Consider the following 27,885-nt stretch of genomic DNA (forward strand, 5'->3'; position numbering starts at 1 on the left):
ACACACACACACACGTTTGGTAATTATGTTTGTGGCTACTACCACCTTGTGGCAGGCAGTTTCTCTTAGAGAAAGCTGTCGCCATCCAGCAGATGGCGACACTTCTTCTTTTGCGTCTTCTGCTTCTTCTTCTGCGTTTTCTGTTTCTTGTTCTGCTTCTGCATCATTTTCCATATATGTGTTGCGCGTCCTCTTTCCCTGTGATAGCTACTGTACCATTTATGGTTTCTCAGAATGACAAAACTACAGCTGTTGAACGCTTATTTAACGGAGCGTTTGGCGGAGGTGGTGAGGGAGATCCTGGACGTGGTGGGAGACACGGTGACGGAGTACCAGGAGGAGGCGGCCCGGACTCAGCGGGAGAACGAGAGCTTGAGGAAACAACTCCGGGATCTTCTCCTGCTGGGGGACGAGACAGACTGTGAGTAAAAACACAGCTAGCGTTAGCATAGCTGGCTAACCAACGCTAACTTTCAAAATACCAACAATAAAGTCAGGCAATCAATGTTTAGGAAAATTCTTCATGAACTCTAATCAACTAGAGATTAATGCTGAAATCCGCTGTCCCACCATCTGGCAGCAATAGCTACAAACAAGTTTTTTCTTTTTCCTTTATTTAATTTTCCAAAGACGTAAACATACTGTACAAACATTTAAAACCCTGAGAGCAGGATAAGCGGTTTGGTTAACGGATGGGTGGAAACTTATAAAAAAACAAAACACAATTGCCAATCCAAATACGAATCTTAAGTATCGAGTACCGATCTGATCTTTTAGTTTTCCTGAACAGTCCAGACATAGACGTTAGTTTGGGGTCGATAGGCAAAATAATTGAGATAAAGTCAGTGCCTTTATGCATGCTTAATAATCTAGGTAAGAAAATCACAGAAAGGTGAATCAGTTCATTTGGACACAACGTTTAGTGGGAGAAACGTTTCTTCACTTACTCAAGTGACCTCGCACGTCTCAACTGACTGCAGGTATCCCCGCCCTGATAAACAATACAGTTGCGTAACGGCCGAAACCGATGATTGGTTTCGTATGCAAATAGGCGTGACCACCAACTAGAGTTTCAATGGCCATGTGTACTACTCACGGAGGACTGGGGAATGGTTGCGACTAGAAAATGCATTTCCTGCAGAAAATGGGTCTGAATGCTGATAGCTGAAGGAAATTGCCGAAGCAATGCTGAAATTTGCTGTAAAAACAGCTGAATTGTAAAAGTAAAACGAGGAAGCTGAAAGCTGAAGGAAATTGCTGAAGCAATGCTAAAAAATTGCTGAGTGTTATCAACTGAAAAATCACAGTTGAAAAAATGTAGGTGAAACAGCTGACAGGAAAAATTATATACTGCCTAGCTGGGAGTAGAATTGAAATACATTGAAACTTTTTAAAAGGAAATTATGTGTATTAATATCAGACGTATGAAGTGTACCATGAAAAAGATGAAGGTTTGAATTTTTTAACATTTGAAATGGAAAGATTAAGTCTCAGTTGTGTGTGTGTGTGTGTTTGTGTAAGTGTTTGGTGTGGGTGTGTAAGTGTAGAATCGGCTAGAAGAAACCGAAAGTAACTGCCAAATGTCTCCTGACTAAATCTGTACAAAGACATATTTTCTGTGAAATCTGTTGAAATGTGTGTAAATCCACGTGGCTTGTATGTCATGTGGAAACACTGTAGCAGGACTTTGACAAGAAATGTCAGTCAAGTGTTTGATCCAAACCAGACATCAGAGAAGTCATTTAATCAGCTGTGTGCCACACTGCACTCAGAGGTTGCCATGGCAATTGTCAGTGCTTAGTTTCTCCTGAGTGAGACAGAGACAAAAGTGAGAAGTTGCTCAGTGGACCCCCTCAAAAGTCTTCCCTCAAGTAAAAAACCATAACTCGTGTCAGCAAAGTTACGAGACCAACAAAACCACAAGAGTTTCCTGCATGTCTTTTTCAAGATTGGTGTTCCTGGTGTCAAAAATGCGGCCGCATGAACGAGTTGAAGACGGGGGAGTTTTCAGTTTTTCCCTGAAAATGCGCTCCTCAATTTGTGTTACAGTCTATGGAGCAGCTGAGGCTCCTCTTGTTGCTTAAAGCGCCAGTTTTCAAAAACCGTAAGTCATACAGTTTTAGGAGTCACACTGTGTGACACAGCACTTATTTGTCTATATTTCTACTTAAAATTGAGTGTTAGAAGTGAAAGATGTAGAAGCAGGAAGAGCAGAAGCAAAAACATTTTAAGGGAGGCAGAACAGCTGAAGACCTCTCAAATACACACCCATTATTAACTCAAAAACTGTCAGAAAAAGCATAAAACTTAAACTGAGATAAATGAAAAACTATAAACGATATCAAAAATCTCAATGTAAGCTTCATAGCAGAAAGTCGTGACCTGTTTAAATGACGTTACTAGGTGAAAGTATGCCAACGTAGTTACATTTCAAAGAGCAGAAGGTTTTTGAGGATTTGAACATTCTCTCCATTCATTTGAATGAGAAAAAAATTCATAAAAAGCTTAATGTTTTGAACGTATACACTACCGTTCAAAAGTTTGGGATCACCCAAACAATTTTGTGTTTTCCATGAAAAGTCACACTTATTCACCACCATATGTTGTGAAATGAATAGAAAATAGAGTCAAGACATTGACAAGGTTAGAAATAATGATTTGTATTTGAAATAAGATTTTTTTTACATCAAACTTTGCTTTCGTCAAAGAATCCTCCATTTGCAGCAATTACAGCATTGCAGACCTTTGGCATTCTAGCTGTTAATTTGTTGAGGTAATCTGGAGAAATTGCACCCCACGCTTCCAGAAGCAGCTCCCACAAGTTGGATTGGTTGGATGGGCACTTCTTTGAGCAGATTGAGTTTCTGGAGCATCACATTTGTGGGGTCAATTAAACGCTCAAAATGGCCAGAAAAAGAGAACTTTCATCTGAAACTCGACAGTCTATTCTTGTTCTTAGAAATGAAGGCTATTCCATGCGAGAAATTGCTAAGAAATTGAAGATTTCCTACACCGGTGTGTACTACTCCCTTCAGAGGACAGCACAAACAGGCTCTAACCAGAGTAGAAAAAGAAGTGGGAGGCCGCGTTGCACAACTGAGCAAGAAGATAAGTACATTAGAGTCTCTAGTTTGAGAAACCGACGCCTCACAGGTCCCCAACTGGCATCTTCATTAAATAGTACCTGTTAGAGCCTGTTTGTGCTGTCCTCTGAAGGGAGTAGTACACACCGGTGTAGGAAATCTTCAATTTCTTAGCAATTTCTCGCATGGAATAGCCTTCATTTCTAAGAACAAGAATAGACTGTCGAGTTTCAGATGAAAGTTCTCTTTTTCTGGCCATTTTGAGCGTTTAATTGACCCCACAAATGTGATGCTCCAGAAACTCAATCTGCTCAAAGAAGTGCCCATCCAACCAATCCAACTTGTGGGAGCTGCTTCTGGAAGCGTGGGGTGCAATTTCTCCAGATTACCTCAACAAATTAACAGCTAGAATGCCAAAGGTCTGCAATGCTGTAATTGCTGCAAATGGAGGATTCTTTGACGAAAGCAAAGTTTGATGTAAAAAAAATCTTATTTCAAATACAAATCATTATTTCTAACCTTGTCAATGTCTTGACTCTATTTTCTATTCATTTCACAACATATGGTGGTGAATAAGTGTGACTTTTCATGGAAAACACGAAATTGTTTGGGTGATCCCAAACTTTTGAACGGTAGTGTATATATTAGAAAAAAAGTTGAATGGAAGCAGAAATGTCCTTAAAAAGCGGAACATTTGATAGTTGAATGGTTTCTGTAGCACAAAGTATGCAGAAGTAGTTAGACGCCGAAAAACGTACGGAAGAAGAATAAGAAATAGAACAATAGTGTGAATGCTGAATCAGCACTGCTTTTATTTGATATGTTACACATGGCTTTGGGTAGCAGATTTTAGTCTTTGGTAAAATCTCTGATACCTATACTCCATTTTAGCCTGGTATCGACCAACTATCCAATAACAGTGTAGGTATCAGTGCATTCCTAAAAAAACCCCACTGAACTTCGGGATTTTACAGACGTTACACAAGTAAGGAAACAAGGTAGAGCTGGGTAATATTGACATGAAATATGAGATTAGATATGGTCTGGGATTTTTATCATTAATAACATGATTTAACTTAAATGTTGTCATTCCCTGGTCTTTGCTGGACGGGTTTGGAGACAAAGCAAGTGAGGCAAGATTGAGATGGTTTGGATATGTGCAGAGGAGAGATATTGGGTATATTGGAAGAAGGATGCTGAATATGGAACTGCCAGGGAAGAGGAAAAGAGGAAGGCCAAAGAGGAGGTTTATGGATGTGGTGAGAGAGGACATGCAGATGGTTGGTGTTACAACCCTGGCTCAAGGGATGTAACAAAAGAGAGACAAGACGAGGGTTGCAATAGCAATCAAAATATTTAATAATACGGAAAAAAAAGATGAATAAAGTTCAAAAAACAATGTGCTGGTCGGAGAGAGGAAGCGGTGGGATCCGGAAGTCTCAGGAAGTGCGCAGATCCCCTGGAAGCCTCCCCAGAGCGCGGGAACAACAAAGTGCAAAACATGCCCACCTGGAACTGAAACAGAGACAAAGCCAGCAGGCAGGAAGAGGAGGCCGTAACCCCCCCCTCCCAAAAAAAAAATCGGGGACCTTAAAGGACCCGAAACTAACAGGCACAACAACAAAACAAGCAAGACACAAACAAATCAAACCAAATAATTTTTTTTTAAAAAAACCAAAATACTAGCCTGACCTGGGACAACCTCCGCCTCCTCCGGTCACCTCCCCTAACGGACCCCCACCCCTCAGCAACCAAGGGCCCTAGGAAGCAAATGTAAGAGAGGCGAGAGAGCCAGAATGACGGAGACAGAGGAGGTACGGAGACAGAGACAGAAGGACAGTACAAACACCACACGGAACACAAATACTAGCCGTACCCTAACCCAACTCAGGGAGCAGGGGCACGGGAAAGAGCATCTGCCACAAAATTGTCTAGCCCCCTAATGTGACGCATGTCCAAGTGGTATGCCTGCAAAAACAGGCACCACTGCATGACCCTCTAATTTGGGCACAGCATGGACCTCAGGAACACAAGAGGGTTATGGTTTGTATAAACCACTAACGGAACGACCCCTGACCCCACATAAATCTAAAAGTGGATCAGCGCCCAGATCAACACAAGCGCCTCCTTCTCGATCACCGAGTAGTTTAGCCTGGTTGGTGCTGAGCTTTTTAGAGAAAAAACTAATGGGTCGATCCACCCCCGAACCATCTGCCTGCAGCAGCACAGCACCAGCCCCAACGTTGCTGGCGTCTACCTGGAGTGAAAACAGAACATCGAATCTAGGTGCAGCTAGAACTAGACCCGAGGTCAAAAGTTGTTTAACATTCTCAAATGCCAGCTGACATGATCGATCCCACTCAAATTTGGCCTTAAACTTAAGCAAACTAGTCAGGGGAGCCACAACCATGGAAAAGTTCCGACAAAACCCACGGTAGTAACCCACCAACCCTACAAAGCATTGAAACTCTTTGTTGGTCGATGGGACAGGGTACAATTCAATTCAAAACTTTATTGCAGACTCAGGGTCCAAGACAGACAAAGACAAATAGATAAAAGACAAACCCTGGACAATACACAGAGTAAACACACTAAAATCACATAAATGGAACAAGTCAGTGTGTTATAAGAAGGCAGCTATACCAGTGATCCCACTGCCGGGATTGGTAGCGTGTGGCACTGAATCTTATATTAGTTAAACTCTTGATGATTACATTATTAGAGTCACTGAGCCGGTAAATACATTTATACATGAGCTTTCAAATCAAATCAAATCAATTTTATTTGTATAGCCCAATATCACAAATTACAAATTTGCCTCAGTGGGCTTAACAGCAACACAACATCCTGTCCTTAGACCCTCTCATCGGATAAGGAAAAACTCCCTAAAAAACCCCTTTAACAGGGAGAAAAAATAGGAAGAAACCTCAGGGAGAGCAACAGAGGAGGGATCTCTCTCCCAAGACGGACAGCGTGTAATGGGTTTCTTAGAAGAGCCTGAAAGGTATTGAAACATTTCACTTGCACTACACCATCTAGTAGGTCTTTTTAGTAGTATTCTCATAGCATCATTATAAGCTACTCAAAGCCTCTGTAAGCTTGCTTTTTTATAGTTTGACCACAGGTGTGCAGTGTAGAGTGTTGTACAATATGCTCTGAACAGAGCACATCTTCACACTAACTGAACACATACGAAGCTTGCGTGACAGAGTGTTTGCGTGTGCATACATCATGCGGCATTGCCTATAAATATCATCATCGTCTGTCATTTGTTTAGTAATATAGTGCCCAAGATATTTCACCTTATTACATACCACAAGATTATTATCAGAGAATTTAAAATCAGGAAATTTTAGATGATAGATCTCTTTGGTTCTGCAGATCATGACAACGCTCTTACTAGCATTGTATTTGATATCATGCTCCATGCCATACATAGAACATACACTCACTGGCCACTTTATTAGGTACACGTTGCTAGTACTGGGTTGGACCCCCTTTTGCCTTCAGAACTGCCTTAATCCTTCGTGGCATAGGTTCAACAAGGTACTGGAAACATTCCTCAGAGAGTTTGGTCCATATTGACATGATAGCATCACGCAGTTGCTGCAGATTTGTCGGCTGCACATCAATGATGTGAATCTCCCGGTCCACCACATCCCAAAGGTGCTCTATTGGATTGAGATCTGGTGACTGTGGAGGCCATTTGAGTACAGTGAACTCATTGTCATGTTCAAGAAACCAGTCTGAAATGATTCGAGCTTTATGACATGGCGCGTTATCCTGCTGGAAGTAGCCATCCGAAGATGGGAACACTGTGGTCATAAAGGGATGGACATGGTCAGCAACAATACTCAGGTAGGCTGTGGCGTTGATACGATGCTCAATTGGTACTAAGGGGCCCAAAGTGTGCCAAGAAAATATCCCCCACACCATTACACCACCACCACCAGCCTGAACCGTTGATACAAGGCAGGATGGATCCATGCTTTCATGTTGTTGACGCCAAATTCTGACCCTACCATCCGAATGTCGCAGCAGAAATCGAGACTCATCAGACCAGGCAATGTTTTTCCAATCTTCTATTGTCCAATTTTGGTGAGCCTGTGCGAATTGTAGCCTCAGCTTCCTGTTCTAAGCTGACAGGAGTGGCACCCGGTGTGGTCTTCTGTTGCTGTAGCCCATCTGCCTCAAGGTTCGACGTGTTGTGCGTTCAGAGATGCTCTTCTGCATACCTCGGTTGTAATGAGTGGTTATTTGAGTTACTGTTGCCTTTCTATCAGCTCGAACCAGTCTGGCCATTCTTCTCTGACCTCTGGCATCAACAAGGCATTTTCGCCCACAGAACTGCCGCTCACTGGATATTTTCTCTTTTTCGGACCATTCTCTGTAAACCCTAGAGATGGTTGTGCGTGAAAATCCCAGCAGATCAGCAGTTTCTGAAATACTCAGACCAGCCCGTCTGGCACCAACAACCATGCCACATTCAAAGTCACTTAAATCACCTTTCTTCCCCATTCTGATGCTCGGTTTGAACTGCAGCAGATCGTCTTGACCATGTCTACATGCCTAAATGCATTGAGTTGCTGCCATGTGATTGGCTGATTAGAAATTTGCGTTAACGAGCAGTTGGACAGGTGTGCCTAATAAAGTGGCCGGTGAGTGTATATCAAGGAGCAGCTGGAGACCAGCGCTACAGGGACTAAGAATGACAAGGTCATCTGCATACATAATAGGGTTCACCAAGGTATTGCTAGTCATGCACCCAGTGTTGCAGGCTTTCAGCTGCTTGGACAAATCATCAATGTATAAATTGTGGAGAACTGGAGACAGAATTCCCCCTTGTCTGACACCATTGCTAACCCCAAATTGGGCTGAAACACCATTATCCAATTTCACTTGCATAGTCTGGTGGGCATACCAATAAGCCAGAATTCTCACAATGTATTTAGGCTCCCCTCTTTGACTCAATTTAACAAACAACTTTCTATGATTAACACGATCAAAAGCTTTAGAAGCATCAATAAAACACATAAGAACTGATTAGTTTTGGCCTCTGTATTTGTTTACAATTTCCTTTAAGGCATATATACCTAAGTCAGTGCCATGTTTACCTTTAAAACCAAACTGGTTATCTGTGGAGTTGATAAATTCATGCACTCTATCCAGCAGTATTCTTTCTAGGACTTTTGACAGTATGCTGGCTAGAGCTATAGGCCTGTAGTTATCTAGGCTGCATACTTTCCAGCTTTGTCCTTAATGACTGGCACTAACAGTACAGACAACACTGAGTCTGGTAACAAGCCGTGGATCATAAAGCCAGTAAAACAGATAGCAAGGAGAGGAGCTATCCTCGGACTGGCATATTTAAGGTGTTCAGCAGTAATATGATCTAAGCCACTTGCCTTGTTGACAGACGGCTTGTGTATAGCTTGGTACACCTCGTGTGACATGATGACCATTGAATCATCACTCTCAATATTGCCCACCTTATACAGATCACTGTGGACACAATTGAATAAGGTACTATAATCCTGTCGTCATAACTCAGCAATATTGTGTGTACCGGAGATACCACCAACAGTGCATAGTAGAGATGTTTTACAGTTGTTGAGAACTCCCACTGCTTTCCAAAAATTAGCAAACTTGTTTCCTAGCAGCTTCTTAGCCATAGAATCTGCCCTCATGGCTTGCTCATTTTTACAAATGAAGCGAATGGCATACTTGTAGCTTGCATTAGTGAGCTTCTTGTGTTCAAGCTCAGGCCCTTGTCTGGGTCTGCCTGCCATAGCACATGATTTAAAGGCTTCACCTGGTTCTTCATGATACCCAGCTACATACTTGTTCCAACCAGGCCTGAGGTTATGCGTCTTATTTTTATACTTATAGTAAGGCTTACTACCTTCATACAGACCACTAACAATATCACCATACATGCAGCAGAGATCTCTCCTATCCCTTACAATTAATGTCTCTGCACATAACTGCATCTCTAAGCAGATTTATATTACCCAAGGTTTCATCTGTACGGGCATGATAGGCTAAGATGTCCTCCTTTGTAAGAGTTGACCAGTCCAACCTTCCTGCATTATCACTATCTCCATTACTAAACAGCACAGGCAGATGTTCAACATTTATAGCCATAGCAAGAGGTACGTGATCAATCGTTGCTGCCCCATACATAATACCCATACTCCCCAACAAGGCATGTGCATCAGCAGTGCAAATACAGTGGCCCAGCCATGACGTAGTGTGCCAGGCCTCACTTATGTATGTAAAAGTATTTGTAGGCAACAAGACTTTGCTTGACAATATAAGATTATTATCTTGACAGTGTGGGAATGCAGGAATGAGGAGATGGAGAGATCGAGTCGAGTCAATTCCGTTTACTCTCCACACAAAACGACATCGATACAGCACAATCTCTCGTGGCAACCAGCTAACCGCTAGGCTGCTGCAAACATGGCTCCACCCCGGAAACTCTAAGCAGTGCCTATGTCAGCACTCCGAACGTCTGCCTTAAAGGAGCAGCAGCCCCTGGTGAATCTACCCTCAACGCTGTATCACCACAACAGAACTGAACCATGTGATTAGCAAATAACGAATTCCTGTCTGAGATATCAGCATTCAAATCCCCAATGACATACACACTGGAAGAAGTATTATCTTGAATAAAGGAATTGATGAATGCAAGCCTATTTAAATATTCATCCTCATTCTGCTGGTATTCATAGGGTGTATACACATTTAGGATAAAGAATTCCCTGTCATTGTGAGTAAATTGTATTGCAATGCACCAGTCAACACCAAGCCTAACCACATTTATCAATGAGTCGAGCTTCTTATTCTATAGAATAGCCACACCCCCTGGTATCCTGCCTCTGACTATTCCCACGCCAAGGTCAGTTGTAGACTGCCCAGCCCCATGAAAGTTCTCATTGAAGGAGTTTAGTTTTTCCAGCTCTTGCTTTGCTAAAAATGTCTCTTGCATACATAGTATGTCACAGTTCTCCAAAAGGTTTTCAACACTATGCGGCGAGCTTTATCCCCTGTGCTCTGGCCCAGACGCAGGCCATGACAGTTGTATGACAAAACTCGAATGTTCATTTAGCAAGACTAGTGAGTGATCATATCACCAGCAGGCATACTAATCCACCCCGCAAAAAAAGCAGTGTTTGACCCGATAACTCCACCTGGCTCATAATAGCACTGGACAAGTGCCCCTTCAGGCCAGAGCTCCGGATTGTACATTTCTCCAACCTCACTGCATTTGGCAGATATTTTCAATGAGCTGAATCTACTGTGTACAGAGCCAATCTTTTGACAGATAACATCACGGCCAAGTTTATCTTTAAGATACCCAGACAGAGTGTCAGCGTCTAGGTCTGGTGTGAACTTGGTGGCAAAAACACTCACCAGCTTCGTCTTTACCACCTTGATATTACTCCCAGCTCCGGTACCAATAACATTGCTGGATTTCTATTTCTGCCCAGGGTTAACAGTACGTGAGCTTGAGTGAATAGCAACTTTCACGGGGCGATGTTTCACGACTTGACTCCACATTGAGGTGCCTGGCAGAGACGTTAATCCACCAGGACCCTCTACTACCTCAGCCTTCTCCACTTCCAGAGTGGAGACCACTGCTGAAGCTCCTTCCTTTGCTTCCAGGCCCGGGGCTTCCACCGGTGCAGCCCCAGATACCGTGCCAACCAGGCCGGTGGCTCCATCTATCGTGCTCATGACAGTGGCCCCAACCACCGCCACCGACGTATCTGGAACATTGCCCCCAGTCAGGTCAGCAGAGCACTCCAGTGCACACACTCGGTGATCGATCTTCTCAGTGATAAACCGAAGATCTTTGCTCACATTAGCATGTATCTGCATTGCATGTTTCATAGAGCTGACCTCCACGTACAGCTGCTCCATTCTCCCAAGCAGGCTTGAGACATCCATGTTGGAGAATGTCACCGGTGGCAGAGCATCCAAGTAATGAGAGACAAATCTGGGACAGATTGATAGTGGCCACTTTTGCACGCACTGGATGCATCTGACCCTGTCCAACCACCTTACCGAGGTACGTCACAGTGGCCTGTGCAAACTCACTTTGCGAGGTTAACAGTGAGACGTGCCTCAGTCAGACGATCAAACAGCTCCCCCACCCGGGAGAGATGCTGCTCCCAAGTGTCACTAAAGACAACCACATCATCCAGGTAAACAGCGCAACCCTCCAACAATTCGATTCATCAAGCGCTGAAAGGTGGCTGGGGCGTTCCTCAATCCAAAACTCATTACTGAGTACAAATACAGCCCCGACGGCGTGATAAAGACGGCTATCTCTCTAGCACGTGCTGACAGTGGAACCTGCCAGTATCCCTTCAAGAGATCAAATATGCTGACAAACGCAGCAGATTCGACCTGATCAACACAATCCTCCATACGAGGAAGGGGATAGGAGTCAGGCTTTGTGACACTGTTGACATTTTGGTAGTCGGTACAAAACCTAAATGTACCATCAGGTTTATTCACCAAAAGACATGGAGAAGCCCAGCTAGAGGAGGACGGCTGCGCAATACCATTCTCTAACATATATCTAATCTCGCCATCCAGATGGCTACAGTTCTCCACTGACACCCGATAGAACCGCTGCCAGATCGGCTCCGCACCCCCCAACGTCGATGTTGTGTTCAATCAAATGCGTACAGGAGGGGGTGTTGCCAAACAGCAAGAGATACCTGCGGATCAAAGCAACCAACTCTGAATGTCTACTCACAGATAGGTGAGCCAACAATGCCTCCAGGTTCAAGAGGGACTCAGAGTTCTTTAACTGGTCTAGTAGCACACAATCATCAGGCCCAGCTACACCATCCTCACCCGGCGCTGCCACCACCGGGCCAGGAGGTGAGTTGGGCACCTCTGCACCACCCACCAGCAACACTGGCTTAACGACACCATCAGCGCGGTCTACCTCACCTGCAGAGAGAACCTGGTCAAACAAGTCTGCCAATTTAGGGTCAGCTTTCTGTTCTCTCACGAGGTTATCTCGAGTAACTGAACCAGGAAGTTTAGACAGGTGATCACTGGAGGTATCAACCATTGGACAAGGGACCACCAGAGGACCCACAGCAGCCATGCGACTCATTGAGCGTGTTACAGCACAAGCTGGAAAAACCCCAGGGAAACACTTCTCACTCTCATCAGTGCAGACAGGGACAGACGAAACAACCAGAGGTGGGGAAACGTCACGCCAAACGCGCCCACCAGCTAGATTATTCCCCAAAATAGGCAGGCAACGAAGGCTGCACCCCCATAACAACCTTTCCCTCTACCAGCTCAGAGGTAAATATGAGCCTATGTAAGGGAACCAAGGTGTTAAGTCCTATACCCCAGATCAGGACACTGTCACCTGTATCCGTCACCCAAGAAAATGGCAGCACAGATTGCGAAACAAAAGAGTCTGACGCGCCAGTGTAACGCAATATTCCTACTGGCACTTTTTCCTCACTGCCAACAATAGACACAAAGCCATTCGTAATGAACGGTGCTTAATCTGAACCAGCCGGGCTTTTCTCGACTGGCTGCAGGTCAGGAGATAACACAGGAATAGACCAGTTGTCAGCTGAAACCGCAAGTACAGCAGGTTTCACCGTGGTGCTAGGCGGCGACTTAGAGGCCTTAGCCTTCAGGACAGGACACTCATCCTTCCAGTGACCCCTACCCTGACAGAAGTTACAGACTCTTTGAAAGTCACCCTTTCCTCGGGAACCATCAGATATAACAGACGGATACTCGTTCCCAGCACCATGTGTAGTGTGGCGAGCCCCAAATGAACTCTCCTTCTCATTACGTCCCCAGTCACGAGCACGGGTTTCCCCCAAATGGCCCTTGTGCATTAACACAAATTCATCGGCCAAAACAGCAGCCTCTGCAGCTGTATCTACTTTGAGCTCATTAAGACAGACTGCGAGACGCTCCGGGACAGAATCTTTAAATTTCATGGACAAAGTCAACATGAGATTGTTTATCCTTTCGTTTTAAGCCTCTAAACCGCTGGCGATAAGCCTTGGGGATGAGCTCATAGGCCCTCAAAATCGCAGTTTTAACTGTCGTGTAATCCTTGCTCTCAGTAGCGCTCAAAGCAGAGTAGGCTTCTTGAGCTCTACCCATTAACACACTTTGTAGAAGCAAGGTCCGAATCAGACCAACCTCTAGTCTCAGCGACTCGCTCAAATAATACAAAGAACGTATCTTGGTCATCCTCATTAAACTTAGGCACAAGCCGCAGATTTGCAGTCACATCACTGCCCCTGGGGGATTCTAGAGTAGGAGAGCCCTCCACTATTTTACCTTCCCTAATCAACACCAAACATTCCCATTGGAATTCTTGTCTTAACTTTTCGAGCACATTCTTGGCTTCCTCCGCCTCTCTGTCTTTCTGTCGCTCAGCTCTGTCAAACTCAAGTTGCATCAATAACATTTTCTCCTGCGTCTTCTCTTGCTGCAATAACAACTCCCTTTGTTGTTCAAACGTCAAATTACTACTCATAGGCAGAACAGCAGGTGACTTAGCTGACATATGCGGAGGTGGACTAGCCTCACTCTTAATGACACTGGTCTCCTTACGCTTGTCAGACAGAAAAGACCTAAGACTGTCTTTGTTTCGGGAACCAGTTATCTTAATCTCCAAGGCCTCCGCAATTTGTAAAGCTGGTCTCTCGTACATTTACCCAGCAAGTCATCGGACTCGTCCACTAGATTAGCCATAACCTAAATCGTGCGTATCGAGTAGCTATGACAACAATATGTCTCACTCCTCCACCTGCTGAAACACACCAAACCAAAACGGAGGCAACCGTGCTAATCGCGCCAAGTGCAGGGACAAAGATATCAAAGGGGAGTTTCCCCAAGCCCTAGATAACGCACCCTAGTCTTCGTGCGGCTTCGTGGCAGGTATTTACGCACTGTATACCGCTGGCTCGCTCAGAATAACCAGCGCGCTAGCGACTCTTAGAACCACGGCCGTGCTCCCGAGACAAGATGCTCTGACCACTAGCACCACACAAAAACAACAAACTAAAATAACAAAACACCCAAACAAACACCCAATGTACCCCAACAAAGGGAATACGCCACTTATGCCTACGTGGGGATAATAGAAGGCAACAGCTCCGGGTAGCAACAAACCACTCCAAATCTCTAACCACTGCACCAACACTCACCCCTAGGTCTGATGTCCCAACAGGTAGCACAGCAAAGCGTCCCCAGCCTGGGCGAAAGGCTGGAGACGAACCGTGGTCCTCTCTCCAACGCAGCACAAAAAACGAACAGGCGCAACAACTACACCTGCAAAATACCCAAATGGACTTATCTCCCACCAGCACGCAGCAAATGATATCACTAACAATATCATAACCACTGCCAAGCAGTGAAACGAAGAAAACGCGCTCGCAAAAAGCAATAAGCTACTACGGGCAGTAGGCTATTACGATGGCCTGGTTCAAACCCAGATCCGGACGAGCTCCCACTTGTTACAACCCCGGCTCAAGGGACGTAACAAAATAAAAGGGAGACAAGTCAAGCGTTGTGATAACAATCAAAATATTTAATAATACAAGACAAGAAAAAAAAGAAGAATAAAGTTCAAAAAACAATGTGCTGGTTGGAGATCCGGAAGTTTCAGGAAGCGCGCAGATCCCCCGAAAGCCTCCCTGGAGCACGGGAACAACAAAGCGCGAAACCCGCCCACCTGAAACTGAAATAGAGACAAAGCCAGCAGGCAGGAAGAGGAGGCCGTAACATTGGGGTGACAGAGGAAGATGCAGAGGACAGGAAGATGGAAACTGATGATCCGCTGTGGCCACCCCTAACGGGAGCAGCCAAAACTACTAGTAGTAGTAGTAGTAGTTGTCATTACCTGATCTTAAAGACTGCATTATAGTTAAGTGATACAATTTTCTACAAACTTACACAACTGTTTTAGTTGAGTGAAATGAACAATGAATGCCTTTACCTGCTTGGTCATCATATCTGCATTACTGATGATAATTTCTCCTCATTTTCTGTGTTTATATCTTTTAAAGTGTCAATAGTCATGTCCACACTTTAAAAAATATTGTGGTAGTTGGTCTTGTCTTTTTCACCCAGCCCTACAACAAGGTAAAAGGGGTGAAAAAAATCACATTTCAACACAGTTTTGTAATGATTTAAAGGCTTTTCACATGTCTCTTAAACTCGCCTGCAGTTTTACTGGCAGTAAAATTAAGTGGAATTTAAAGCTATCTTAGGCGGCCCTTAAAAAATGTGTTTTAAAGTTGATTTATCAAAGTGCAACATTGAGCTTTAAAGGATGAATGAAGCAAAATCACACACCAGTGTTTGATGGGGTTGCGGGCAGGGCTCTGTGCAGGCCAGTCAAGTTCTTCTAGACAAAACTGGGCAAACCATGTCTTTACCCCTTTGTGCACAAGGGTATTGTCATGCTGAAACAGGGTAGGGCCTTCCCCAAACTGTTGCCACAATGTTGAAAGCGCCCACAATTTTCTAGAATGACATTGTCTGCTGTAGCGTTAAGGGGAACTAAGGGGCTGAGCCCAAACCATGAAAAACAGCTCCAGACCATTATTCCTCCTCCACCAAACTTTACAGTTGGTACTATATATTCAGGCAGGTAGCGTTCTCCTGGCATCCATCAAACCCAGATTGGTTTTACAGACTGCTAGATAGTGAAGTGTGATTCATTACTCCAGAGAACACGTTTCCACTGCTTCAGAGTCCAATGGCAGTGTGCTTTAAACCATTCTAGCTGATGTTTGGCATTGCGCATGGTGATCTTAGGCTTGTGTGCGACTGCTTGGCCATGGAAACCCAATTCATGAAGCTCCCGACTTTGAAGGAAATTAATGGAGAACTGGCCAACTTGCAACTAAAGAAGGTTCAGGAGACATGGATGTCTTCGGCAGGAACATTTATTGAAGCTTGATCGAGGAAAATAGAGATCAGCAGTATAAGTATGCACATTGTGTAATGCCACCCAATTCTTAAGGTTGCTTCCTGACAGGGAGTATTTAAACCCTTGCCTAGACCCACGGTTAACTTACGTTAACCAAAGTCACGTCTGCATTCTGGTCACCTGCAAGAGGAGTCATCCTGACCGTCCCTGACCGTCTGGAACAGAGCGTCACATCCTCCGCAACCTTGGTCTCCATAGGCAACAGCTCAGTCTTATCAAGATCACCGCCTTGCCGAGTCAACAGATATGAACCGCTCAGAGACAGGCCTTGACTCACCGCTCCCATGTTAGAAGTAGAGTAGTGTTCCTGGGGACACTGTGTCATATTTATGTTTTTTTTTACTACTTTTATTAATCCCCCGTGGGGCAATTCTTTTTCTGCATTTAACCCATCCTAGCTGCATAGCTAGGAGCATTGGGCAGCCGCTAGTGCAGCGTCCGGGGACCAACTCCAGTTCGTCTTGCCATGCCTCAGTCAGGGGCACAGACAGGAGTATTAACCCCTAACATGTATGTATTTTTGATAGTGGGGGAAACAAGAGCACCCAGAGAAAACCCACCGCAGACACAGGGAGAACATGCAAACTCCACACATGACCTGGGATGACCCAAAGGTTGGACAACCCCGGGGTTCAAACCCAGGACCTTCTTGCTGTGAGGTGACAGCACTAACCGCTGGGCCACCATGCTTAAAGAGGAAAATTCAGCCACACCGAAGCGCTTCTGTGCTTAAGTTGTTTCCAGAGGCAGTTTGTAACTCTGCAGTGAGTGTTGAACAGTAGACAGATGATTTTTATGCACTAACCTTCAGCACTTTGTGGTTGTATTCTGTGAGCTTGTGTGGCCTCCCACTTCTCGGCTGAGCTGCTGTTGCTCCGAGACTTTTCCATGTTACAATAAGAGACTTACAGTTGACCGGGGGAGATCTATCTAGCAGGGAAGAAATTTGATGAACTGACTTGCTGGAAAGGTGGCATCCTATGAAGGTGCCATGTTGAAAGTCACCAAGTTCTTCAGTACGACCCATTCTACTGCCAGTGTTTGTCTATGGAGATTGCATGGCTGTATGCTTGATTTCATGCATCTACTAACAATAGATGTGGTTGAGATAGCCAAAATCTACTCATTAGAAATGGTGTCCACATACTTTTGGCCATCTGATCAGTTTGTCCAGAAAATGCATTTCTTTATTATTACTGTTCACTCAAATCTGTGCAAGAATCTTTTTTTAATTTGTGAGCTTTCAGTCATAGACCTTCTTCAAGGCATGAACTGATAGCAAGTGAATGCAGCCATATAAAGGGCTGAGAGAACATCACTCAATTAGCCTTAATGCAGGACACTTGTGTCAATCAGTTGGATTTGTGACTAAACACCAAAGGAATTGTAGTCCTAGATATAGTGGACTACAAATTAAAGACAGCATCTAGAGATGGTCAAGAAACACTAAGCACATTGAATTTACATAATTTACAATATTCACAATAACAATAGCGATAATCCATCCAGCTACCTATCCATTAGCCAAACCGCTTATCCTGCTCTCAGGGTCATGGGGATGCTGGAGCCTATCCCAGCAGTCACTGGGCGGCAGGTGGGGAAACACCCTGGACAGGCCACCAGTCACAATAGAAATAAATTCTATGTAAACATCATGCTTTAGCCATCATAAAATATATAGTATCAATTATGATTTAGTCATAGCGAGACACTTCTGTCAAAATCCTCATTCAGACCCAGTGCGATTACTCCAATCTCTGTATGGGTTTCTTTGAGGACTAATTTGTTTTCAACCCTGATAACCATAATTTTTGTCCAAAAAATCCTCAAATGGTACAGATATTTGGATGAAGTATTTTGCCTATTTCAGGGAAAAAGTGAACTGTTGGAATTTGTCATTTCTCAATGGTGCTAATCCTGAATCCTGATTTAAAATTCTCTTGAGCATGACCTGCAACGAGTTTCCTTTCTTGATATGTGGATTGAGTTAAATAATGGGGCCCTTATTACCACATTGAGCAGAAGAAAAAAAAACAGATCGTAACACTTTTCCTTTAATTAGCAGGGCCCACTAACTCCAAAAAATCCTCAAATGGTACAGATATTTGGATGAAGTATTTTGCCTATTTCAGGGAAAAAGTGAACTGTTGGAATTTGTCATTTCTCAATGGTGCTAATCCTGAATCCTGATTTAAAATTCTCTTGAGCATGACCTGCAACGAGTTTCCTTTCTTGATATGTGGATTGAGTTAAATAATGGGACCCTTATTACCACATTGAACAGAAGAAAAAAAAACAGATTGTAACACTTTTCCTTTAATTAGCAGGGCCCACCCTAGAGCTCTAAAATATGGTTTACCTAAAAGTCAATTTTACAGATTAATTTGCCATTCTGATGAAGACAATAGAGAAGGCCCTGGAGATGAAACAGTGCTTCCTGGAAAGGGTTTATTCTATTCAATGTATAGACGAGGCTTATGATATTGCTCCACCCAAGCCTTAGTCTGACCTATTGGGGAAAAAGTTTAAAAAAGAAAAACGTTAGAAAAACTCAGTGTCTTGTATTATTATTTACTATCCTCAGGCTCACATTGTTAAGAACACCATCCATTGGTATATCTTGGCTAGAGTTGGGTCCAATCCAATATCGATTTCGGATGCTGATACTGACGTAACTCACTCATTGCCTATCAGACTGACAATACCAAGGCACGGCAGATCCAGATTCCATAGTCTGCTGTTTTTATGAATTATAAATATGTAATGTAATTTTAAGCCCATAGCCAAAGTGGTATATCTAAATTCAGGTAGTATGACGTGTTTTGAGTGTGGGGACATGGGACACAAGTGAAAACCCACAAAAAGTAAACCTGGAGTCTCCTAAACTCCATAGTAATTCGGAGAAAGATAAAATGGCCTTCGATGACGTAGTAACTGTATCAGAGGGACCCATGGTTTGTGGAGTTAGTGGCGCTGCTGCAACCTGTCACCAGGAGGCAGCAGGAGGATGACGATGAAATTGAGTATGATTCTGATTCAGATGGTCCGGTAACAGATTCCCAGCGACCAACAAGTGAACTGTACACTTTGGAGGAAATCAATATCTTTTTTGGGTGAAACTTGGCAAATCTGTCACAGTAATTATTTCCAGACAACTAAATTTCTCAAAACTGTCACAGCACTGCAAAAGCTTGTGGGGTTTGATTTATTAGATACAAAAAAAAAAAAGCATTTAAGAAAGCATGTCACCACCTTAAGAAAAAAATCACCTGTTCACAAGAAAGGGAAGGAAACTAAAAGACGACGAAACTAAAAGATGTTATTATTGGCTGGGCCGCAACAGCGGGGCTAGCCGTACTCATGCTGTTGTCCGTGAGTGAGCAACTGAGAGATGGAGTTTCACCATTGGTCGACAGCCGAGTTGGAGTTTCCCCGGTGGCTCTTTCAAAATGAGTCGACGTGAACAGTTTTCTATTGCATCGTCAGCAATAGAACACTGCAACCACGTGGTCTGAATGAGGATTTTGAAATTAGGCTTTTGCTATGAATAAATTATGAAAGATTCTATATGTTCTATGTCAGTCATCCCCAGAGACTGGATCGCCACCCACAGGGTTGCTGGAGATTTTATTTGGGTCGTCAAATAAAATCTCACACGATGAGTTTTCAAATTTGCAGAATTTCTTTGCAAGTCTTTTATTCTAGATTTATATCTGCAGTACACCTTTGAGCCACATGAGGGAGCTTGTTGGTATTTCTACAGCTCATGGTTTCTGTATGGTGGCCCTGATCCGTAGTATGGTGGCCCTGAGGGTCAAAACACTACAACATTTCAGAAAACACTACATTTCAGAAAACGCAACGACATTTCAGATTACGGAAAGGGTAGGACCATAAACTGTGGGTAGGACAACACTTCTCGTTTGTGATTGGACAGAACCCAAGCCCCTCAATGACACAAATTTTGAATGTAGTTTGCAAGTATGGAAGAGGAGATTGAATTTATACAGGATTATTTTAAGAAAGGACACTCATATGATGTAATTCTGGATATGCTTTCAACATATTGTAACGTGCATGGATAAATGGACTCACTAGCCCTTGGCTAACGGGTCGGACTCTTTAGTTGACTGGTTAACGTAGTCGCCCGTGGTGCAGGAGACCTGGGTTCGCGCCCTGGCTGCGGCGGTTCCTGGACTGCCCCCTGAATTCGCTATAATATCATGGCATTAAAATGTCCCGGTCAACCCTGAAATCACGTTTGAAAGAATTCGTACTGAGGAGATGGGGGGGGGGGCTACTCTTCAACAGGTGACATCAGAAGGGCCATCTTATCAGAGCTGTGCGGACCTGGACAGCTGTTTGGATACAGCTGTTTTTGATGAGATGAAGGTAGTAACCCTAGCTCCACTACACATCCCTGATATTATCCTGATATGATCCCCGACGTTCACATACAATGTAAGCATGCATAATGATGAATAAAAATCAATAAATACCAATAACTGCTCACTGTAAATAAGCAAGTTTGATCAGCAGTGCAAAAAATACAAGGCAACAAACTGCATTCAAGAAAACAATCGTAATATGTTACAGCCTGGCTGGTGAGCCTGCAAAATAAAAGGGAGGCTGACACAAGCTTAGGTTTCCAATAAATAGAAGAATTTATTTAATGGTGTGGCAGTGTAAACATGACAAGGCAAAAGTGAGTGTGAGTACGGTAAGGGTAGGTCTCCATGTACTGGGCACACCATACCAGGTGTGACTAACTAACAACTCCTCCCTGTTACCACCATAGCCTAAAGAATAAGAGAGGGATACTGTGGGGAAATGAAACAATGAAACTGTAAAAACAAAAACAAAACCAATAAATATTACGAGTAAATAACCCTGCTCTCACAAAAAATGTCAACTGAATAATACACAATGACCATGGCAACCTCTCTCAACATATGCAATGTTCACCACAAATTAATTACGAAAAAGATGGTAATGAAATGTATTCCGGAAAGAACACATTCTCGGTTTACCTCTTACCTTGTCATATGGTGTGTTTACCTTGTTCACCAGCTGAACGCCCTACCGATATTAAAGACCTTGAAAGGGGAAATTTACTGAGAGCGCAGAGTTCACGAGTTCTGTACACGACTGGGCATGTCCTGATCATGAGCTCACGAGTTCCATTTCAAGGCAACTCAAAACTACGCTAGCAAGCTAACAAATTAATAACAGGTTAGCCAAATATAGTAACATTAATTTCATTCAAGTGTAACGATATATGGTAGCAGTACAGCAAACTGCACAGACCTGTTGATAACCAGTACACCGTAATATATAATGTTCCCCAATGGAAATAACTGAATTAAATATGTTATATATAGTGTAGGATTTTCCTCATAGTTTGTCTAAAACTAGCGAGCTAACTAGCAAGTCCTACTTGTCCATACATTTTATTCATACAATAATTTCATTCAGGTGTATTAACAACCTGTAATCATTAACAACCTGTAATCATAAACCTACATTCCTACTTAACGTTAACCTTCATTCCTTGATGTATTAAAAACTGATTTGAACGAAATTCATCAAACATACTAGCCCGGTAGCTGACCTAGTTCGGTCATTACGTTAACAATAATTAAGTTAAAATATTGAACAGCTAATGTTTAGCACACATACAAATAACAGTACTTACTATACTAATGACAGGTAATACAGTAAATGGAGTGAATTATCAAAAATCTTACCTCCTACCTTATCAACTTATCGCTGAAATGGCTCGATACATAATAGAAAGCAATGCTGTGAATATCAATGTTTGGAACTATTCATGGTCCCCATAACCTGGGAGTGTTGCCACTCTGTTTTTCAACCGCTCTGGTCCTACCCTTTCCGTAATCTGAAATGTTGTGTTTTCTGAAATTTTGTGTTTTGTGAAATGTCGTTGTGTTTTGTGAAAAGTCGGTGCCCGACTCTCACTTTAGCAAGTTGTAAGTAAAATTAATATGCAAAATTGGACGTTTGGTGTAGGCCTAAAAAAATAATATTCAGAATAAGTGAATAGCACATGATGGGCCTAATGGGATTTGACATGGAGTAGACCTGATGTGGTTAACGAATCGATTGTTGACTGTTTGATAACAACAGCTGCACGTAAACATGAGCCTTTTTGTTCTGATGATAGGCATGAGCATTTCAAAAAACTTTCAACAAGAAGCATGTTTTTGATGATAGTGAATGTTTGTATTGTTCTGGTAATTGTATGTATAACATTGAACCTAATATGAAAGGCTAGTATACATTCTGTTTGTTTTCTGATGAGAGGGAAAAAAACGAACCTGTTCACACCGCCTTTCATTTATAAAACGTTTAAAATGTATATATTGTTTTACTGATGAGAGGAAATAAAAACAACGAGAGCCTGTTAACTCCACCAATAATGTATTTATTTGGTCTCATTTATAAAGTATTTAACATTTGTATAAGTTTTCAGTAGCACATATAAAAGTTGTGATTTATCAACGTATATTTCTCTGAAATGGCTGGTTTACCTATTCAAGATAATATAAGGTGATGTGGAAATGGCAGGAAAAATGCTCAGGAATTTGTGTTATGCACAAATTCGTTCTTACGATTTATAGATAAGGCCTGTTGTGAATTGTGTCGCGATGGTTTGTCATTTTTAAAAAGTGGGTCCTCAGAAATAAAGTTTGGGGAAATATTCTGTTATATGACGGCTATAGGCCTGATGTTTACATAACATTTATCTCTATTGTTATTTTGTTGTGAATATTGTAAATAATGTAAATTCAATATGCTTAGTGTTTCTTGGCCGCCTTTAAACGCTGTCTTTAATTTATAGTCCACTATATCTAGGAGTACGATTCCCTTGGTGTTTAGTCACACAAATCCAACTGATTGGCACAAGTGTTCTGCATTAAGGCCAAGGCTAATCAAGTGACGTTCTCTCAGCCCTTTATACTGCTGCATTCACTTGCTATCTGTTCATGCCTTGAAGGACTCTGACCGAAAGCTCGCAAATAAGACTCTTACACTAATATGAATTTGCAGATTCTCTTTTTATTCAGTTAGATTTAAAAAAAATTTTTTTTTAGCTCCAGCAACCTAGGCTAAGTCAGTTACTCATGAGCAGTGTATTTTTCTCTATTTATTATTAATGTTAAAATGATGTTAAATCAGTGCGTCCTGTTAAAATTGTTGTTATTGTTATTACAGGGGCTACCAGGTCCACTATCCTTTTGGAGGCTCCTGAACAGCAGCAGTCCAGTAAACAAGAGGTGAGGTCTTCTTTAGCGGAGCCAGACTCGACTCTGAGCCAGCTCAATGAGGCACCGGGAAGGGCAGTTTGTCATTCTCATGAACAGGTAATGACTGTTAAACCGCTTCCAACGGAGAGCGAGACACCATCTGCACAGCTCCCCCTGGACCCCGAAGATAGACAGGAGCAAAATGACCAGCCACAACCGAAGCCTAAACCTGAGCCTCAGCAGCAGGCTTTTGGAAATGTCCCATCTTGCTCCTATCAGACCTCTGTAAATACTGTCTCTGCCTCCGACCCTGACATACACACTGACCCTCAACAGTGCATGGTTCAAACTCCACCTTTTCCCATAGTTCAAACACAGATAAAAGCAGAACCAGAGGAGTATGAGGTGTTGGCAACTAATGCTGAAAGTCACACAGACTCTGTATTCTCAGGCTCTTTGCCAAATCCTGGTCCCACACACAACCTCTTGGAGGTTTCTGGTTTTGGAAATGTACTGGATGCAGACAGAGAGGGGGCTGCCTGTGTAGAACGTGAAGTTCATCAAACCACGAAGAAGAGCACTTCGGATAGATTGCCTTTGAACACTGCTGTTGACAGTGACGTAGTAGCTGGTCAGAGGTGCGAAGCCAGTCATTCCTGTCCCCGCTGCAAGGAGACATTCGGCCTCGCTTCTAGCCTCCGACTGCACTTGGAGCAGAAGCGTTACGCCTGCGACTGGTGCTGCAAATCCTTTGCCCAGGTGACTGACCTACGGCGCCACCTGCGCACCCACACTGGGGAGAGACCCCATCGCTGTACCTTCTGCTATAAGAGCTTTAGCCAGAGAGGCAATCTGAAGAGACACCTGCGCATCCACACAGGGGAGAGACCGTACAGTTGTCCTTACTGCTATCGGACTTTCAGTGATGGGGACACCATGAAGAAGCACAAACGCACTCATTTTGGAGAGAGGCCCTACCGCTGCTTGCATTGCTCAAAGACATACGCTAGTGCCAGTGGATTGCAGGTTCATATAAAGAAAGATATGTGCTTCGTGTCCAACACGTGATGAGCCGATTCAGGACAGGGCAGCAAATTCAAGCAAGGTGGGACAATAGTTGTGTTACAGAGCAAATATGCGTCACAGCTCCAGCTGTATCCATGTCTCTAAATGTATTTATTTTTTCTATATTTCCTGTGTGTTTTGAATTCAGAGAAAAGGGAACCTATAAGACTGTGATGTTCAGCGGCAACATTTGAAACCAGACCTACCCATGTTAAGAGACTGAGGACCGTTAGGTCCATCATAGTCCGGGTATAACATATACGCAGGCGTATGTCCACTGTCTCTGCAGATAAAAATGTACAAGGCATAAAAGTGGACCACTGTAGCCATCCGCATATGTGCACCACACAAATTTTCTGTCTGCACATGTACATAACATTTGGGTTTTTCTTAGAAGTGCATTATGTCACACACCCCCAATATGGCTTACAGTGTCTTGATGCATGGTGAATAATCCAGGTAAGGTAATCCAAGAAAGTTGAATCAGTTCATCTGGACACATTCATTCATTATCCAAACCGCTTATCCAACTCAGGATTGTGGGGATGCTGGAGCCTATCCCAGCAGTCATTGGGCGGCAGGCGGGGAGACACCCTGGACAGGCCACCAGTCCATCACTTGGCCGACACACACACACATTCACACCTAGGGACAATTTAGTACAGCGATTCACATGACCTACATGTCTTTGGACTGTGGGAGGAAACCGGATCATCCGGAGGAAACCCACGCAAACATGAGGAGAACATGCAAACTCCACACAGGACGACCCGGGACGACCTCCAAGGTTGGACTACCCCAGGGCTCGAACCCAGGACCTTCTCGCTGTGAGGCGACTGCGCCAACCACTGCTCCACCGTACCGCCATCCGGACACAACGTTGGGGAAATGTTTCACCGTTCATCTAAGGGACTTCGTCAGTCTAAGCTGACTGCAGATATTCCCAGCCTTATAAAGAGCACAGTTGCATAACTGCCGAAAACCAGTGCAGTTGCGTCATAACCCAAACCAGTGAACAGTTTCATATGCAGATTACCGTAACCATTAATTAGTGTTAAAATGAACCCTGTGTACTAGTCACAGAGGATTGGGGAATAGTTGCAATCACAGCATTGTAAGATAGTGACAGATGTACTCTCAGCCCCCCTCCCTCGATTCAGGGATGGTCGTTAGTCAGGCTTCATTCTTGAAAAGTGGCCACTGGCCTGTAGATGGGTGTAGACTGTGGAGTCCTGGCCTGATGTGTTAGCTCTCCTGTGTTGGAGAGGTGTAAAAACCAGGTCCAGAAAGTAAAAGTCCAAACCATGTATTTGCTCTATTCATGCACTACACCAGCAGATTCTAGTCAACACCACTCCTCAACTAGGTAGGGAAAACTAGCTAATGAAATGAGCTGGTTTAGTAACATGATTGGAGCAAATACAATTTGGACTATTACTTTCTGGACCTGGTTTTTACACCTCTGCTGTGTTGTGCCATCCTCTTGGCCAGCGTCTGTTTAGTTTCCCCGATGGACAAGTCATGGCAATCCTCCCGGTACTTAATAGCAGACACTATATTGCTCTGCTTGTGCCGGGGGACCCGGTCCTTGGGGTGGACACATTTCGGGTGCAACGTGTTTTGGGGTTTGAAAGCAACTGAGATGCGGTGCTTGGAAAATACGCGTCTCAGCTTTTCTGACGCTCCTGCCACATACGGAATCACCACTGGTTTATGTTTAGACAGCTGTTGTCCTTCTCCTCTTTCCAATTGGCTGGTGCACTGTTTGGGTGTCTTCCTGGCTTTGACAAACGCCCAGCTAGGATAACCACACTTAACCAAGGCCGGTTTAATGTGGGATTTTCCCCCTTCCCTGGCCGCTGTGTCCGTGGAGGCGTTGTCAGGTCCAGTCCTCTGCACATAGTATAAGTGGCCATTTAAACTGTAATTAATGGTCATGGAAATTTGTATATTTGCATATGAAACCGATCAATGGTTTGGTTGTGACCTAACTGTGCTGGTTTCGGTCATCATGCAACTGTGCTGTTTATGAGGTTGGGGACACCTGCAGTCAGCTGAGACTCACAGACACTTAGACGAGTGATGAAACGTTTCTTCCACTAAACATTGTGTCCAGATGAACTGATTCAACTTTCTGGGATGGCTTACAAAGATTGTGGGAAATGTAGGCTTTAAGTACCTGTGGTATGCTATGAATTTGAAAGGACTGCAGACTGTATCCACAAACGTGTGTTTACACTGTACTTTGTGAGTATGTGAGCACCTTTGGGGATACTGTGACAAGTTGCATTTTGTTTTTTTGTCTTCACATTAGAAACATAGTGAGGAATAGAGTTTCTGTATTTGCGCTTAAGCCCATCAATAAGTGGCTCCAAACATTCCTTATTCACATCAAGTAGTACTATAAGTTCAAACGAACTAGCTATACTCCTTTTCTTCAGTAGTGAATACTAAATTTGCCAAGAGGCCATTTTCTTTAGCTCAGCTAAAAAAAATGTAGGCATGCATCGCTAATTCGTGTCATGTATTGGGTGCAGAAAAATGTTGAATGTCAACTAATCCCTCTAGCTTTTGCAAAACCAACTGTACCATATGACGAAAATGGCATATTTTCACCGAAATTGTCTCTAATGCAAGCACACTTGCCTCTTGATGCCGTGCTGTGATAGAGTAGTTGTTCTCAATCTGGAGGTCGGGGGGACCCCCCGGTGGGTCCGAAGATGATGTCAGTGAGTCATAAGAGGATTTGTGGGCTAAGCAAAACAATATTTCTAATACAGGAACACGGGACCATGTCTCATGTCTTATGTCATGAAATGACGTTGTTTCTTGCTCAAAGCATGAAATTGTGAGAGGGGATTTTTTTTTTGTTTTTTTGTTTTTGGTGTCACAGTTCACCCTTCCATGCCTGCATGCCTGAGTCAGGAGGCTGCCAGCCAGTTCAGCCAGTTACTGTGTTGATGGGGATCATAAGCCTGAAAGGTTGAGAAACACTGCTGGACAACGTTGGTATGGACCATCAGACTAAGCAACAGGTGTGTTGCACATACAGTTTACTTTGTGCTTTGTACTGTATAAATACCCAAAATCCTTATGGGTAAATATTCACTAAACTGTCTTCAAAAAAGTTATCTTAAAGTAATATATGAAATTATTTATGACTCAACCCTTGAATTGAGAAAAAACATGTTTAAGATTTCATTCACTTCTTTAAAAACAGGAGTTTGAAGTCTTACCCTTTTTCCTGGGACCAAAGTGCAAGTTACTGTTTGAATATAAACTACTATGGTTGTGTGTTTTGTTTTTTGCTCTGATATCCATTAGGTAAAATATTAAATTTAGTGTAATTGTGGGTATCTGGCACTCAGCAAATCTTTTCCGGTGTGGCAAGCAGAAATTAATCCATGTGTTGGATATTATTCTGATTAGTCCTGTTTTGTTTACTTTGGTTTGAATTAATAAA

General features: G+C 43.3%; 1 protein-coding gene across 2 annotated transcripts; it reads left to right on the forward strand.

Moving 5' to 3' along the window:
* The first annotated feature begins 191 nt into the window (after window positions 1-191).
* Window positions 192-27,885, forward strand: LOC130119594 (zinc finger protein 263-like). Of its 2 annotated transcripts, XM_056288141.1 has the most exons (3): window positions 192-421; window positions 23,326-24,462; window positions 24,573-27,885. In XM_056288141.1, the coding sequence occupies exons 1-2, from the start codon at window positions 235-237 to the stop codon at window positions 24,423-24,425; spliced, it is 1,287 nt and encodes a 428-aa protein (XP_056144116.1). In that variant the 5' UTR covers window positions 192-234; the 3' UTR covers window positions 24,426-24,462; window positions 24,573-27,885. The 2 variants fall into 2 exon arrangements, with proteins under 2 accessions (XP_056144116.1, XP_056144115.1); XM_056288140.1 differs by having other exon boundaries at window positions 23,326-27,885.

Source organism: Lampris incognitus, chromosome 10, assembly GCF_029633865.1.
Source record: "Lampris incognitus isolate fLamInc1 chromosome 10, fLamInc1.hap2, whole genome shotgun sequence".
NCBI lineage: Eukaryota > Metazoa > Chordata > Actinopteri > Lampriformes > Lampridae > Lampris > Lampris incognitus.

Excerpts from the sequence above, each read along its gene's own strand:
- LOC130119594 (XM_056288140.1), top strand. The coding sequence starts at position 235 with ATGACAAAACTACAGCTGTTGAACGCTTATTTAACGGAGCGTTTGGCG. Across the intron at positions 422-23,325 it reads GCTGGGGGACGAGACAGACT|GGGCTACCAGGTCCACTATC; the intron begins GTGAGTAAAAAC and ends TTGTTATTACAG.